This window comes from Stegodyphus dumicola, chromosome 8 (genome assembly GCF_044657685.1).
Source record: "Stegodyphus dumicola isolate Sdum_Otavi_A_Nest chromosome 8, ASM4465768v1".
Taxonomy (NCBI): Eukaryota; Metazoa; Arthropoda; class Arachnida; order Araneae; family Eresidae; genus Stegodyphus; species Stegodyphus dumicola.
The window spans coordinates 87053276-87070551 of NC_140775.1; the positions used below are offsets into that span (position 1 = coordinate 87053276).

A 17276-nucleotide genomic window follows, 5' to 3' on the forward strand; every position below is an offset into this window, starting at 1 on the left:
GGTCTACATATTCCTTATTAGTAAGACAGAATTGTAAAAATTAGCTTAAACTTAATAGCCCAATTCTTTTAACTTAAAAGCAATTTGAGGAATTTTCGGGGACAAACAATTCCTTCGTCAGAATCCTATTTGCTAGACAATCAGTACAGCAAAAGCTGTCCACATATTTCTTAGAACGACTGTGAAAAAGTCGTGAAACGACTGTGAAAGAATGACGAAGCGTAAAAGATTATAAAAGAAGATTTGGTAACAGTTGATCATTTGAAAGCCAATTATTGTCTGCTATAATTAAATTGTGAACACTTTAAAGCTGGAATATACATTCGAATTTTGGTTTGGAGGCTACATTTTCCTCCTTTTAAAGAGAAATATTCTTATTTCATTATTGAAATACTTTATGAAAGATCATCAAATGACACTTCTAAATATAAAATAAAGTAATATAATTCCTGATGAGGAGGAATAACGCCAAGCTTTGCTTATATATGAAAACAAGTGAAACAAAAGACTATCCGAAGAGGATATGCAATTCTACTATCAGAAGACGACATGCATTTCTATCTAAAATATAAAGACTCTGATCTTAAAGAATATTTGTGAACTCAAAAGACTATTTATGAACTTTGATAACGCAATAATGACTTTAAATAATGAATATTTTTATCCCAAAAAATGCAATATACTATGCCTTTTAAAGTGCATGGATTTATTAACGTGACTGCTATAACAAAAGATTTATTTAGTTTCATAAACAGACAGAAAAGAGGTATAGAACCTTAGTTCAAGATTTAGAAAATATTTAATGACTGATAGATTTTATATTATGCGAAATTAAATTAAATCAAGGAAAATGATAAATTAAAATCATTGTGCTATTAAGAAATGCTTTAATTCTTAGATTGAGAGAAGATTTTCCATTGTTATCGAACTTTTAACTGAAAACGTTGCCTCACAATAAACCTATCCAGTCGTATATGTTACTCTACCACTAAATGTTTAAAATGGGCGAATGGTTAGATTGATTCTTTGCTTACGTACTTTTAAAGCCAGTTTTGTTAACTGGAATCAAAGATTTTAAATTATTACTGTTTATCAGTCCTTTGCACTCGCTTAAAATGATGGTTCTGTATAATGGTACTACCAAAAAATTGCCCAGTTTAGAAGAATTTAATTGCTTTACAGCTTTTCACGAAAATAACATTTTCTGTATTTAAGGGGAATGTAGTAATTCATCTACTCTTGGCAATTTCACACACACACACACACATACAAAAAGAAAAGAAAGAAAACTAGTAGGAATTTCAAATTTACGCTTTTCTTAAATAAAATAAAAATAAATAAAAAAAAAAACTTTCTAGAAGGTCACAACGACACGTAACAGAAACGGCTAAAAACATTTAAGATAAGATAAAACTTGGATAAAAGATTTAAGAAATTAGTATCTGAATTTAAAACAAAAATTGAAGTATAAAAGATTCATTCTTAAATATGCGTAAGCAATTTCTGTATTTGATGATTGCTGAATTTATGTTCTGTTGGCGTTTTCCTCGTTTTCTTAAAATTAACATGTGGATTTTGAAGATTTTAAATTGCTTTTTATTTTCACAAGATGTGCAGCCCAAAGAGATCAGAAAGCATTTTTTGGCTTAATATATATTTAAAGGATGGAAGAATTTCATTGATATGTTTGAAAAAAATTATAATTTTTTTAGTTAATAGAAGTACTTAAAATGTGCCCCTGTTTAAATTACTTTCGCCTTAAAATAGATTTAAATAAATGTATTTGTGTTATTGGTTGTTGAAATGACTAATGTTTCAAATTGTAATCGAATTATCATAATTTAATAAATTGTCTCATCTCTGAAAGAAAGGGAGGAAACACATATATACAAAAAATAGTTTTTATTAAATAGTGCTTAATTTCACAATGTTAAACATCTGATAAGAAATTGGAGCACAATTCACACATTTTATGAAGCAAAAATATTTACATTTACTAGTTTGACATAAATGACTAAGATTGGGTATTGAAGGCACCAGTGCTTTTCAATTTTTTTCAATAAAAAATAAGACATTCTTATTTACACAGCCTGATTTTCTAGATTATTAAAATAAACTTATTATTATTATGTGACCTGAGAATATTCAGATAAAACTTTGTATCATATTATCAATTTTTTTCATACTTTATTTAATACAAACGCATTTTATAAAAAATAGAGTTTTCCATTAAAACATTGCCAGAGAAAGAAAGTTTGCATTGCATTGAAAAATACGTATATATGAATATATTTTTGATTTGATAGATTATATACTTTTGTTTTATACATAATAATGTACATATTATTTCTCATGTTAAAAAAAATGTTGCATTCCTCAGTGCATTAGACACCGTAACTAGCATTTTAAGTACATCTTGTTTCTTTAAATGCAATTTATTTAGTTTTGTTTGATAACTAAATGTGTTCATAATGCGAGAAATATACATACGTTGATGCAAATTCTTCATTATTTAATTACTTTAAATATAATGCAAGGCTCTGATATTTGGTGGCAACAATTTGAAAAGTGATTCAGACCATTATAGTGAACCAACGCAAAATTGCAAAACGAAATTAATAGCACTTCTGGGCAAATTGCCCCGTTGGGCTAAAAATCTAGACAGAGTGATCTGAAGGCTCGAAAAGAGTAAAATGAGCATTATTAGCACCGCAAAAATTTAATTTTAAGACTAAGTATTAGCAGATATTATTTTCATTTAAAACGAGAAGAGAAGTATTTATATCATTTATCATATTTAAAAACAATTCTGTAATATTTTCCCGCGTTTTTAATTAAATCTGTAGTTTTCAGATTTTAGGTTTTTAATATTTTTAAGATAGAATTTTATTTCAGTTAAAGTATATATATCATTAGAGTATCTTACAAAACGGTAAATAAATAAAAAAAAACTTCTTTAGAAATAAAAGGTTCAAACTTTAAAGATAACACTGCTGTGTAGATTTAAATAAATGTATTTGTGTTATTGGTTATTGAAATGACTAATGTTAAAATTTTCCCAAGATTTAGAAAGCAATTTCGAAAAAGAATGTTGACACATTTAATGAATACTGAACTGAGAAAATTTTATGACAGAATCTGTAACCTAAAAAATTAAAATTTATGTGGAAATGTAGGAAATTAATCGATAAGTAATTGAGTAAGGAATAATTTTTATCGATTTGGATCTGCTAGTATAATTTTAAACTATTTTCGACTGCATTCGACTTACACATTGTTTTTAGAAATGTAATATGGTAAATAAATTTCATGAATAAATAATAGTATCAAAATTTTTCTGTTTGAAAAGTTTATCCTTTCATCAAAAATCGACGTTTATCTACGCTTTTTCATTCCTTTACTTCATGATCATGTTCAAATTCTGAAAACTTTCTTGCACTCATTTCCATAGAAGATCACCTTACCCTTCTCAAGGGCAAATAAGTTCGGAAATTACTGAAAGGAGTAAGTGAGTAAACATCCCTTAAGGCATTAAAAAAGAAGGGAAAAAAATCTTAAAGGAGCCCTCTCCTCGCTTAAAAATGAGTTCCTCACTTCATGAAATCGCGACAGGTCACTGGATCTCAATGGCAGAAGTGGGCAATTTTCAACTGAAAAATCTTCAGCACTGCATTTTCTCCACACTTGTTTTGGGGTTGGAGACTATTTCCGGTCCGCCGATTGTCGTCTGCTCTTCCGGTGGGTAGTTCCCATTCATTGATTTAAAACGCATTTTATTTTGTACTTTTTTTTATTTGCCTTACTCTTTACGGATTCTTTCTTCTTTTTCTGTCAGCAAGATGATCCGGTGTCTTCGGCATCTGAGAGGATGATTTCGTCGCAGCAGCAGTTCTGGTGGCAAAAGGAGTACTCTTACAAAAGTGTGCTGTCAACTTTTTAAGGGGAACTTTTTTACGTCTCTTCTCTTTTATTTATTTAATTTTGCGTGGCAAAATGGTATTCGAATTTCTTCTTAAGCCGCGCTTCAAAAGAATGATTCTTAGAAGTCTACTTCGATTAGAAAATAAATAAAAGTCTCACTAGTTGTTTCTTAATTTAATTGTAACTTTACTCACTTGGTTGCTAAAAAAGGGGTACTTAGCTGTTTTTAAATTACATATGGCATTACTCTTGTTTTACGTTTAGCAATAAACAAACTATTGAAGAACATGGATAATTGCGCATTAATTTTAAATCTTTACAGTTACATACTATTGCAATAGTTATTCTCAGTCGTGTGTAAAAATAATTTCTAGTTTATCTTGAATGTTTTTAAAAGTTCGCATCTATTTTAAGTAATAATAATAATAATTTTACATAAAATATAACATTATTGTAAGACAGTCATTATTTACACTATATGAATATACATTGCCATAATCTTTATTATTATTATTGCAATGATTAGATTTAAAGATTCATAATGAAAAATTAATTTAAATATAAAGAATTTCCGAATTAGTTGTTAATTTAAAATTTTTGGACTCTTCTAACGTTTATGCGTCACCCAACTTCATGTCTACTACTTTATGTCTACATATTTATATGAAATAAATTCACTAGCTTTTATTTAAAGGAGACTAATTATATACGTACTCAATGCACATAAACATATAAATCTTATTAATCAAAGTCAATTCCAAACTGATAAAAAGAACCTAAATAATTTAGCTATAAACATATATATAATCTCAAATAAATATATAATACATATATTTCTAAAATACTAATAGATTTTATCACTAAAATTGTGAAAACATTGCATTTCTTTCGTCACGAATAAAAGTTTTAATAAAGAAATTTACATGTAAATGTATAACTTGGCGCACTCAAAGTTTGGAGGGTTATCTTGAAAAACAAGATTACGAGTTGAAAGCTTAGAAGCATGGTTTTGCATCGCTGATTTCACGAAACTAACTTTCAAATTTTTTATTTCTTTAATTCTTGAAATTTCTTCTTACTAGAGTTATTGCTTGAAAACAAATAGCGTAGCTAATGATTCTACTTTCGTGCCAAAGATGTTTGTAATGTTTATATTTTGTTGCATTATAAAATATTAAACAACTAGAGAACAAGCAACAATAACTCAAAATATAATTTTAGAGAAAAATGCATTAAAAGTTAGGCTATATAAACTGAACTTATTCTAAATAATAATTATATCCTTTAGAACTTTATATAGTATAACCCTAAAATTTTCAAAATATGCTGTCTGTTATTATGTATTTAAACTCCTAACTCTGATGTGACTAACATACTTAAATCAGGGACTACCATATAATTAATTTTTAAAAATATTACTGAAATTTGGTTTCGAGACAACTTATAGGAAGTAAGAAATTCCATGCACATTCGCGGTTGAAAAACCATACATTAAAAAATCGTCAGTCATTAAGCTTGCTAATTTTCAAGTAAAGCTTACTAAGTTTTTTATATAACTTAAAACTACCCTATTTGAGTTATTTTGCAATTTATAAAAGTTACTGCGTAAAGCCATCTCAGTAAATTTAGTTATGTACTTAAAGACATGTTCAGCAATGAAATCAATCTATATATATTTTCAACACTCGACCATATTGTTGAAATAATTCTGACATCTCGACCAAATGTTTCATAGTTTTTCATTATCAATCAGCAGTCCTTATCTCTAAACTGTAAGTTATACAGTCTTTTACTGTTTTTGGATCTCAGATCAAATCTGATGTCATATGAACCAAACGCTGTGCTGTTTCTCTGCATTAAAGTTAATGAATTCAAATATTCATCACAATGATTCATACTTAGCAAAACTGTTGCTGCACTCTGACCCTGAGCAGGAAGAATCGGAAAAGTCTGTCGTGGTGTACGACCCTGAAAATTGGACAGATGATGAGCTAGTTGGGTGAGGAGATTCGATCGATGACCAAGCCGGACTGGGAGGTATGATGGGCGCAGAGCAGTAACCGTACAAGGGCGGAGCTTGCACATCCATCAATCTCGATGAATCGGAAGTTAAGTTAGAATCATCGAAGGCATTGCAATGGTCTGAATTGGATTTAATGCCTTTTGAGTCCAACATCTTCAGAGTTTCTGATAAAGCCCATATGTAATTATGCGCAAATCGAAGTGTCTCTATTTTTGTCAATTTGGTCTCATCGGGAAAGGTAGGTAAAACACAACGCAGTTTGTCCAAAGCCGAGTTGAGGTTATGCATTCTGTTTCTCTCTCTGTCGTTAGCCTTCAGTCGTCTTGTTTTCTTGATTTTGATGATGGCTCCGGGGTTCCTCATGCGGCTACGCGATTTTGTATACCTCTTTTTCTTCGATTTGTCTTTCTTGTCATCCATCTCTTGGACCATGAGATCCTCCTTATCCGCCATGCTTCCCTCGCTATGCAACATTGGAGATGAAATGGGATAATCAGTATCCCTATTTATCTGCCTTTCTAATGTTCTATTCTTCCATGTGTGTTGGCCTTTAGACTTAGGAGAAGATGTCGGCGTATTCGCAATACTTGGTCCAGCTGGGTAAGGTGGCCTTCTTGCATCTGGGGCTACAGCGTTCTGTATCGGGGCCTGAAAGCGAAGCAAGGTACTGTCGTTCGAAGAGGAATTAGGAGAGCGTAGGGTCTCCGCAGTCATACTTGATTACAAAATCATACACCTACAAGAAAAAAAAAAAACGAAAAGTTATATATTATGTTTAATGTTAATTAAAAATTAATACTTTGATTATGTGAGAAATATTTAATTAGATCAAATTATTATTAGAGAGCCACAGATTCAGTTTGGATTCATCAACTGATGATATTTGATTATAAACTTGTATATTCTTTATCGTCAGGTAAGAATACTTTCAATGATTGTCTATTTTATTTTTGAAAACACTAAGCGAATTTATTTTGAATTTTATAAACTTTTGTTTAACTTTAAGTCCTTTCAGTCTGTATAAAAAGCAAAATTATTAGTGTAGAGCGACACTAAATTGATGAATTCAAGATTATCGTAATTCTTGATCATCATATGTTAAATTTAATGAATTTGAAAAAAGTATTTAAAATTGATGAATATTTTAAATTTGAAGAACAAGACTTAAGAATAAGAAAATAGAATTATAAATAGGATTAATCTACTCTGTTAATTATATCAGTTGAAGAATGCCACTTCATTAATGAAATTTATTCTTTTGAACTATGTTGGCTTGTAAAAAATATTGCTATATACTATATTACTATAGTAGTATTATATAAATAAAGACACTCGCTGATGGGGAATCAAAATATATTTCTTTTATCTTTTTTTCAGAACAAATGTGCTTAATTAAAAGATACACATATTTAATTTTAAAAGTTATATATTGAATATCTGAATTAGAAGCGTGCATACTAAATCAAATTCTTTAATAATTTTATTGAAATTTTAAGTATAAAAATGTCAAAATGGATTTAATGCACAGGGATTTAATGCGTTAAAACCATTTAACGCATTAAATCCTTGTAAATGAATTAATTCAAAAATAATATTATAAAATCTTGTGCGTTATTTATGCAAAAGAAATTTCGCATAATATCAATGTTATGGGTTAATAAGTAAGCATAGATTTCTTGTTTTAAAGCTTGTTTTAATGCATGTAAGTAAGCACTGATTTCTTGTTTGTAATTCATTCTTTCTTAATAACATTGATTTCTTGTTTTAAAGCAATCAAATGCATTCAAAAGCATCTAATACTGAAATATTTTGAGTTTCCCTTCTTGAAATTTACCTTATATTTACAGCGCGCTATCATGTGATACCGTGCTAGTAAATTCTATACTAGAGGTCAAGTGCAGCTTCGTACCTGGCATAAAGGTCAACTGATACTTCAACTCGAATCCAGTTACTTATTGACACCTTCTTTGCAAAAAGGTGCATTCCGTCATCCTTTTTCCTGCCGCTGTGCAGAAGGGTTCGCTATGTTTGCAATGTTCTCAAATTTCCCGGTTCCTGTTCAAGTAGCTTCATTCGAGGTGTACTTTAAACCAGAGAACAGTAAACTCTTGGCAGGTTTATTCTTTAGTAATAATGAAGGAAAATATTGCTATTGAATGAGCTGATGTGTAACCTATGTAGAATGCTGTTAAGGTTTTCGATTTGATTTAGTTGATTATATCAGAGCATACTAAACCTATCTGCCTAAGAGGAGGGATGCCTTCGTGGAGAATTTTCTAACAGAAACTGGCATATATACACGTTACACATGCGGAAAACCATGAAAACGCTCATGAAGCCAGCCGTTCGCCTAGAATCGAACCCAGGTTGGAACTGCCAGTATTCAGTGATTTTACCGTTCGGCCACTGGTGGGCAGAATACTTTTAAGAAAATTCAGTTTAAGGCAGAATAAGAACAATATATTTGCAAACTTTACGACAATTGATTTCCAATTGAGGTAATCTAAGCATTCTCACTTCAAGGAAATTATAGTACATAAAATCGGAACCATTTTTATGTGTGTCTGTTGTTCTAGGATATGGCGCATATATATAAACAAAATGAAATATCGAAGGAGGATGCAAATACATCAGGTGAAATAATTAAAATGCACTTCAGAATCTGACAGTTTGATTGAAATACTGTCAACATTTTTGACTTCCTTATATGAAGTAAAGAAAGTACTGTAATCGAGAAAAATTTCGGTTATCATATTTCAACGGAAGTTTCCATTTTGATCGTTCCCCAATCAATATGGGCAATTTTTGGGGTGACGTCTGTACGTAATGACAGAATAAATGACGCTTTTTCCAAAACAAATTTAAAATAGATTCAAAAGGGATGTTTCGTGATGTCTGTAAGTAAATGTCTGTAAGTCTATGTATCTCTCATAACTCAAAAAGAAATGAATAAATGAACGGAATAACGAAAAGATTGAAATTTTGTATTTGAAACTGCTTAACATCTAGTTTTGCACTTCCCTTTTTCATTTCAAATGGCAGTACCAAAAGTATATATATATTCACGTCTTAAAACCTTTACCTTATACGTCTTATACCTTATACGTCTTAAAAGTCCTTCCCTGGCATTCATTTTCAAATTCGTTGATCATAGTCTTATACTTCCAGTTGCAGAAATGTTTTAAGTAACGAAAATATTCACGTTTTGAAAACACAAAATAAAAAAAAAATAATAAAGTTGAAATATTTAATAAAATGAATTAAAAATTAAAATTGATAAATTAATAAATTAAAAGAAAAATACAATTAAAATTTGCAATTTTTCTCCCATACAACAAAAATTTACCGGCTTATTCAATTTCAAAATTTGCAATTTTTGAAGTTATTTTCAATTTGCCTCTAGAGATCGGTAAATTAAGTTAGAATAGTTCGGGGAAATAAAATGCTGTGAAATAAATATGTGTAATTTAATTTGTTATACAAGAAAGTCATGTGATGTCCACATCAGATTTTTTACGCTTGTTCGCCTATTTCATCAGTAGGACAAGGGCTGAGATTGCAGACAAAATTAGTAATTGTGTGCAGCAAATCAAAACAGACAGTAGTGAAATAATTAATTTAAAATTGCGATCACAATTATGGATAACGCTTAGGTATGAGTGAAATGGAAGTATTGTAAAACAGACATTCATTGAGTGGCAATGTGAAGCATGTGAATTTTTCGGAAGTAGCAAAAACAAAGCCCACTAACATATACTGATCTATAACTTTTCTTCATAATATGTCGCATAACGTAAAGCATAACATTTCAATTTTATACCTTAATTAACCTTATGCTAATAATAAAATCTCTTCAATTTTCAGAACAAAATTATCATTAATTTTCGTTTGGGGGAAAAATGTATCGAAGCGTTTCCAGGAACTAATATTTATTCATAACTAATATTAATTGGAACTAACGTTATTATTTTTTATTTATAAACCTAACAGTTTATTTTAAAAAAAATTTAACAAGTTCTTTCCCCCTTTTTTTGTCGCAGTTTAGAACAGATTCGCAGTAAAACTCGACATTTGTTACATAAGCGACTGTTAAAGCACAACGCTTTAAGTATTGAAATTCAATTTGGTAGCAAATAAATATGGACATATTAACTGCTGAATTTGAGCTTATTGTCGAGGGCTCAACAGAAGTCTGATTAAAAGAAAAGAATTAAAATTTACTTACCATACTTGTCAGATATTAAAAATCGGCCTTAAATGTTGCCATCATTCATGCTTTGTTTTAAGTTTTATATCAGCATTGTGGGTTAATAACCAATAACTATTTATAAAAGCAATGAATAACTATTCATATAAATAATTAATAATTGTTAATAACTATTTATATCAACCAAGTGCAATTTACAAGACATGAAATGGTAACTTTTATTTTCCCTCTATGTTCCTACTTCAGGCTGCGTAATAAATTAAGTTTCATAATGTTTTAGTCAATACTGGAATTTTATTTAGAGTTTATTATTCATTTTATTTTACAAGGCGTTCTTCATGTGTGAATATGGTAACTAAGTAAGTAAAAATATATTAGTCATTAATAGTAGCGAAGTCTCTTTTATAAACATTCAAAAGGTAAGGAAACCTAGAATTAGATAGGAAAATCAAGCAAAGTTTTCGTTTATATAGTTTTCTTATAAAAGTTTCCTTAAGACGTCTTGTCTATCAGCACTAGTACGAAAACTCCAAATAAAATTTAATGATTATCTAAATTTAAGCCCTGTAGTTGTGAAATGATGGCATACAGAGTTATTCATAAGCAGTCGTTGTATAAAATCCTTTCGAAATAAAGAGAAGAAAATATTCCGTACATTAAGTAGGGCTTAAAATAATATTATTCATAAATATGCAATGGTTTCTTGTTTGCACATAATGAGACCAATTTTTCTTTCAGCTTAATAAATGATAACATTCAGCATGGGCAACCTGCATTTCAAATGCATTTTCTTCACCATAGTAATGGAAGAAAATATTTAATCATATAATATGAGTTTTTGTGTTTCGAGTTTGAGGATTTTTATGATCGTTTCGACGTGCCCAAAGGCACTGTGCCCTCTTAATTCGAATTTCACAACTTGACTCAAGTACCAAAGAGGTTCGCGGTAATTCACACAACTTTCACACAGTCAGAAAAATGCTTGTGCTATCCTGAAGTCTTTAAATTCCACCATAAACTTTAAAGATTTATTTCTTTTGCTAAGAATACGGCAAGCAAATCATCGAAGACTGGCTTCAGGATCCATTTCATGATTCTAGCTTCAATCGTATCTTAGCACTTCACAAATCCGTAAAACTGACACAAAAAGCCCTTCAAGAAGCAATTTGTTTTGTAAGCAAAGCTGCATGTATGCGGTTTCGGAAAGGATAAACTTTTCAATGGAAAGAGTTTCCGAATCAACCGCATTTATCTAAAAGTCTGCACAAAGGCATCACTGGATACTTCGGGGATAACAACCCCTAGTCGGCAGGGGTCTGCGGAATGGGTGAAAGAAGCAGCTCGCAAAGGCGTAAGTCCTTTTTTGATGTTTTATGCATTTCCATTCGTAAGGGTGTATCAAGAAGTCGGACATTTGCGGCACCCAACTGGGAATTTTGCAGCCCTAAAGGATACGGGTGTTTTCGTAATGGCAAAGTTTGCTTTTGTGGACATGTGCGAGTCATAACTGTGATAGAAGTTGACAGTTCCGACCTTTGTGAAACTGAATCGCTACGCCACTTATTATTCTTCAAGAAAGGATGAAATGGATGCAACCAAAACATATGAATATACTTGCTTTACATTATTATTTTGTTACTATCATTTAAACGTATTAATCTTATTCGCTTTCTAGAAGCATAAACTTTGCCTGTTATTTCAGAGGACTGATTTCTAACATTTACGAATTTATAATATGTAAAATAAATTTCATAAAATCCTTTCTAATAAATGCAATCATTTTTACAGTAAGATATGCATTTACGGATTTCATACTGATTAAGATTTAAGATTAAGATTTACATAACTGATTAAGATTTCGTAACAAGTTCTTTAGGCATATATTTATCTTTATTCACATTAGGAGCATAAAAATAAAACGAGTTCAGCAGTGTCCAAATGAGTTTATATATTTAGCAAAATAAATTGTTGAAATACATAAATAATTCGCAGTAGAAAACGGAGTATTAAAAGATATATTAAAAAGAGCTAATATATCTAAGATGCCAAGAGCCGGTGCAATCGGTGCGGCTGCATCGAACGGTAGAATTTAAAAGCAGTAATTTCTTTTTAATTTAGAGAGGTATAGAGCAGCACAATTTTGTGACGGAAAAATTTTTAAACTTGGTAAGCGGATACTGGGCGAAAGAATTTAGGGGCGGCAAAATTTTTAGAATTTAAGGAGGCAAAGGGTGGCAGAAAGTAGGACTCTCAGAAATTACGCAGGATTGCGAAACCTGTCTAAGACTGGACCTGTCTAAGATTATGATTCATTTACGTCTCAGATTCTTACAAATAAACTTATTAATCAAACAAGAAATAATCAAATAAGAAAATCAAATAAGAAAAGAAATCTTATTTGATTTTCACAAATCAAATAAGAAAGGAAAGAAATCTGCCAGCATATTTTCCAGTTCGATAATATTAATTTTCTCACTATTTATTAATGCATAAATATTGTAGTTCATGTTTTTTAGAGACCTAAATAAATCAAAATATTTATAAAATTTTTAGAACTTTCTTATTGAATGTAATTAGTAAATATGAAAGTCCCATGCAGCTAGTCTGTTCGTGAAATTCGAACCTCGGACCGAACTAACAGTGTTCAGCGATTACCGCTCGGCTTTCTTAAAGTGAAGAAAATCTGATGTGGACACCACACGGTCTGTTAAATTATACGCATTTTTAAGGGGCTCCATTTACACCCGAATTATTTAAAATTGAATTTCCCCGAATTATTCTAACTTAACAACCTATCCCTCAAGGTAAGTTGAAAATGACATCAAAAATTGCAAAATTTGAAATTAAATATTTCGATCAGTTTCGGGCGAACACCATTCAAACTTTTTTTTTTTTTTTTTTTTTTTTTCTCCTTTAAGTATAGGATCCGGAGGTATGAAATTGATATTAGAAAACAAAGTCATTTTTTATTTAAAATACAAATTATTTACGAATTTTAGAAGAAGTATTGATCTTTATGAGAGAAATTAGTCATTTTGAACTATAAAATAAAGTTAGATTCCGCTTTAGATAGGGATTAATTAGGAAAAAGGCAAGGCATCTTTCAAAAGAATTAAAGACGTGAAATCTGCAGCGTACATTTGATTCTTGAAATCGAGAGATCTGGAGCAATTCATTTGAAATGCATTCAGCATTGAAGAAATTAAATTATCAAAGAGGATTTTTGTCTAAATGTGTGAGTTCGATGTCTGTATGAACTAAGAAACTACATAAATGCTTCTAAACAATAAATATAAACTTAAATTAACATAAATACTTCGTACCAAGGCATGAAAAGTGTAACACAGCTGAGCGTTAAGTCTTTAGAATTCTTAACTCTCATTGTTCATTGTTGCCAGTTTCAAAAATCCATTCTTTAAAAAATAATACAGTATTGCCGCTTACTGGAAAATAATTTGTTAAACATTTCAGCATTCCCACACATAAAAATCAATTTTGTTCAATATCTTCTTTTTCCCATAAATAGATGCAATTTTTAAATTAATCATTCACGATCTTTTGATACAGTTTTTAATACAATAAATCTTTTCAAATAATCCAAGAAATGTTTTTACTCGTATTGACTAAAAATATAAAATATGAGATGAAATATTTTGTTTTATATAAATATATCAATATATCAATATAAATAATAAATTTTGATAAATTATAAAAAATTGCTTCAGTAAGGGCCGTGTTTATTTTCAGAAACCTTTTTAGCCTAGATGGACTAAAAGTCTCGAAACGGCATTTTGCGTCGAACGACTTGAACGCGATGTATCACTTTTTGAATTGTTGCCACCAAATATTATCACCCTGTATTACATTTAAAAAAACTAAATAATAAAAAATCTGCATGAATTTATGCATGTTTTCCGCATTGAGAAAAAACAACGGTGCCTGCAGTCATCAGTTTTTGGATAACATTGTTCTCCACCCGAACATGGGTACATGGAAGCCCGAATTCGGAATTTGTTCTAGTGTCTATTTCATAGTTTGAAAAACTTTAACGAATTTTTGATTAAAATACTCAACAATTTCAAAGCGAACAGCGGTAACACTGTAGGGAATAACACACTTTTATCTCCAGCATGAGAGTTTGTCTATCGGAAATTGAAAAAAATGTTTTGAAATATTTTAGCCCAATGTGGCGTTAGCTCAAATGCTGTCGAAACGTGTATGTGTCTGTAAAAGGAAAAAAAAAAAGGGCCCGTTTGGGCGTAATATAAAATCTTAAAGCTTTCCGAATTTATTTCCCAATAATTATTTTTAAAAAATGAACAACTTTGAATATATAGCTAATAAATGTTGGAATTAGTATCGTACGTTAGTGATTGATAAGGAGAGGAAACGGTAAAATGTGTTGAATCTTAAAAGCGGGAAAAGGACTTAGTATAAATGTATCATATTACTTGATTCTTTTCGGTATTCACTACTTGCTTTCTTACAAAACCAGACTCATAAAAAACGCTTAGAAATTGATCAGGAACACGTAATGAAGAAAAAGACCATGTTTCTTATGTTCGTTACTATATATCGTATTCTTATCAACACAATGAAAATTATCGTTTTTGAATAACACTTAACTACTCTATATTTATGCAGGAAATTTCCCATCAATACTTTGGTTTTTAATAATTTAAATCACCAATTATTTGAGATTTATAGATTTGCAGCACATGTAACGAATAAAAGTAACGAAAATTTAATGTGCGGATAATCATAGATTGTTAATAATTTATTCCCTTTCATAATCTTTTCCATACATTTCAGTATTTAAAACTTTTTAATAATCATAATCATTAATTAAAACTGAATTGCAAGATTATTTATTCCTAGTAAAATGCAATCGTATATTTATAATATAGTCATTTCTTGACGATTAAGATGAAATGTATTAACAAGTCAATTATTTTTAGAATATTACTGCGGTTATTGTATAATTGATATGACATATATTTTATAATTCATATGACAAAAATTTTATATCTTAAATCCATCAAAAGAAATATATGTGTCAAAAATGTAATGCACGAATATCAAAATGAAGTCTCGTTACTTAATCATTAATAAAATAAAGATCAAAGACATTATTTGGAAAGTTTTCTGAGACGAGAGGGATAATGCAGTTTTTAAAATTTCATGATGACAAAATTTCTGCTTTTCTTTCATCTCCTCTTTTGTTCTCGCAACAAAAGTCCTGATTAGCTAACTAATTAAAGTAAGGTAAGCGAGAAGTATTTGTTTAAGAAGAGGGATGCCTGCCTGAGGAACTTTCTAGAATAAAGAGGCTCCTCTTTAAATTGTACACGGATAATCACGAAAACCAGCATGCCGTTAGCTCATAAAAGCTAAAAAAAGTCCTGAAGCAAGTTTTATTAAAATTTTGCTTTAATTGGCTAAATATTTCTAAAATTTTCATGCTAAACGAAATATATTGTTTCATTCTTATCACTCAGAACTTTTTTAACTCGTACATTTTTTATGATTATTTATTACTTTTCTTTTCAGATGTCAAGAAAGAAATGAACATTTACCTAGTATGAAGATTTATTCAATTAAAAATCTTTAAGCATAACACTTGTTGATGCATGAAATAAAAAAAACTGTTCATTTTTTTTTCTTTTTTAATGTTAAAGGCAAAAAATTCAAAAAACAAAAGTAGTTATGGCAATCAAATACAACAAATTTTTATTTGTTAAATAATTGCTAATAGCTTTATTGTTAATTTGCCATTTATGAAATTTTTAGATATTAGTTTTGAATATTAATTATAAATTGTTATTCTTAATTTTATAGTATAAACAAATTTTTATTTAAATCACTAATTTTAATTAAGAAATTTATTTTACATTAAAAGGTAAAAATAATCATAAGAGGGAATTCAATGAATTCTAATAAGAAATACTTAATAAACTATTAAAAATAAGATTTTATAAATGTGAAATACATTCTGGATACTTTCAAATAACTTCTGGATACTTTCAAATAACGACGTGCAAATTTTCTTTAAAATATGGAAATCTTAAAATTTACTTTTTCTTATTTAGCGACATAATATGAATTTTAAGATAAAGAGCAGATAAATATTCGAACAGAATTATTCATTTATTCTCTAAAGAAAGTCAAAATAAAATCGTTATTGCAAAGGAAAACTAATTGAGGGTGGTAAATTAACAATGAAACAATAACAACAGATATGAGACAAAAAATTTCTGCTGGTCTAAACTACGAAATAATTCTTAAAAGATTTCGAAATAAAAACAAAAATTGGCTTACCTGAGGAAAAAAGATCTCAAACTGTAGCCGAATACGTCACCAGAAAACAAAGCCCATTTCTATAGCGCACAAGCACTGTTGCTACATTAAATTTTCGAAAATTCGTGTATAATTCCACGATAGTAGAAATGCTAGAAACTAAGAGTTAAATGCAGATACACGCGGCGCTTTAAGAAAAAAGTAAAGAAAAAAAATAATAATGCAAACTCAGAACTGTTTCGCGCTGATACTGTCGCGACTGATATGACAGTATGGTGAAAAGCAGTTTATATAAAGCCCTGGGGGGTTATTCTGCCCCCTCTGGAAACGGGACCCAATAGCCTGGAGCTGGGACGCTTCGTGCGCTCCACCTACCAGGGGAACATAAAATCCCCTTTCCTACGAATTCAAGGGGATGGTTCTCCACGAGAGACATTTCCTTCGACGATTGCGTGTCGTAATCATTAGCGTAAAATTTGTCAATGATTTTTTTGTTCCCTTTTTTGTTCTTATTTCTTTTTATTTTATTACATAGTGTGGGAGGATGGGAAGTGGATAAATTTTCAAGTGCATTAATGAAGTAATTTTTACGTCTTTCCCACGTTCGAATTCCGTTGGTTCATGCGAAATTGTTATACCTGCTTTGATTTATTTATCTTTGCCATTTTTGGAACCATCTGTTCTCTGATGTACATTTTTTAAAGATAAAACATATGCAAGATTTCAGCATTTTAAAATTCAAAGGCTTAAATATATCAGCTCGAAAATCCTTTGCGAGTTACAAACTTTAAATTATCAGTGTGAATATTACGCACAAATCGGCTTTGT

General features: G+C 29.9%; 1 protein-coding gene across 1 annotated transcript; it reads right to left on the reverse strand.

Moving 5' to 3' along the window:
- Positions 1 to 1937: 1937 nt before the first annotated feature.
- Positions 1938 to 16687, reverse strand: tap (Basic helix-loop-helix neural transcription factor tap). Its single transcript, XM_035371202.2, has 2 exons — positions 16470 to 16687; positions 1938 to 6680 (listed from the first exon to the last, which is right to left on the reverse strand). The coding sequence occupies exon 2, from the start codon at positions 6656 to 6658 to the stop codon at positions 5804 to 5806; it is 855 nt and encodes a 284-aa protein (XP_035227093.1). The 5' UTR covers positions 6659 to 6680; positions 16470 to 16687; the 3' UTR covers positions 1938 to 5803.
- Between the last annotated feature and the right edge of the window lie 589 nt (positions 16688 to 17276).

Bases quoted from the DNA above. Each gene is read 5' to 3' on its own strand.
- tap (XM_035371202.2), bottom strand. From the start codon at position 6,658: ATGACTGCGGAGACCCTACGCTCTCCTAATTCCTCTTCGAACGACAGT.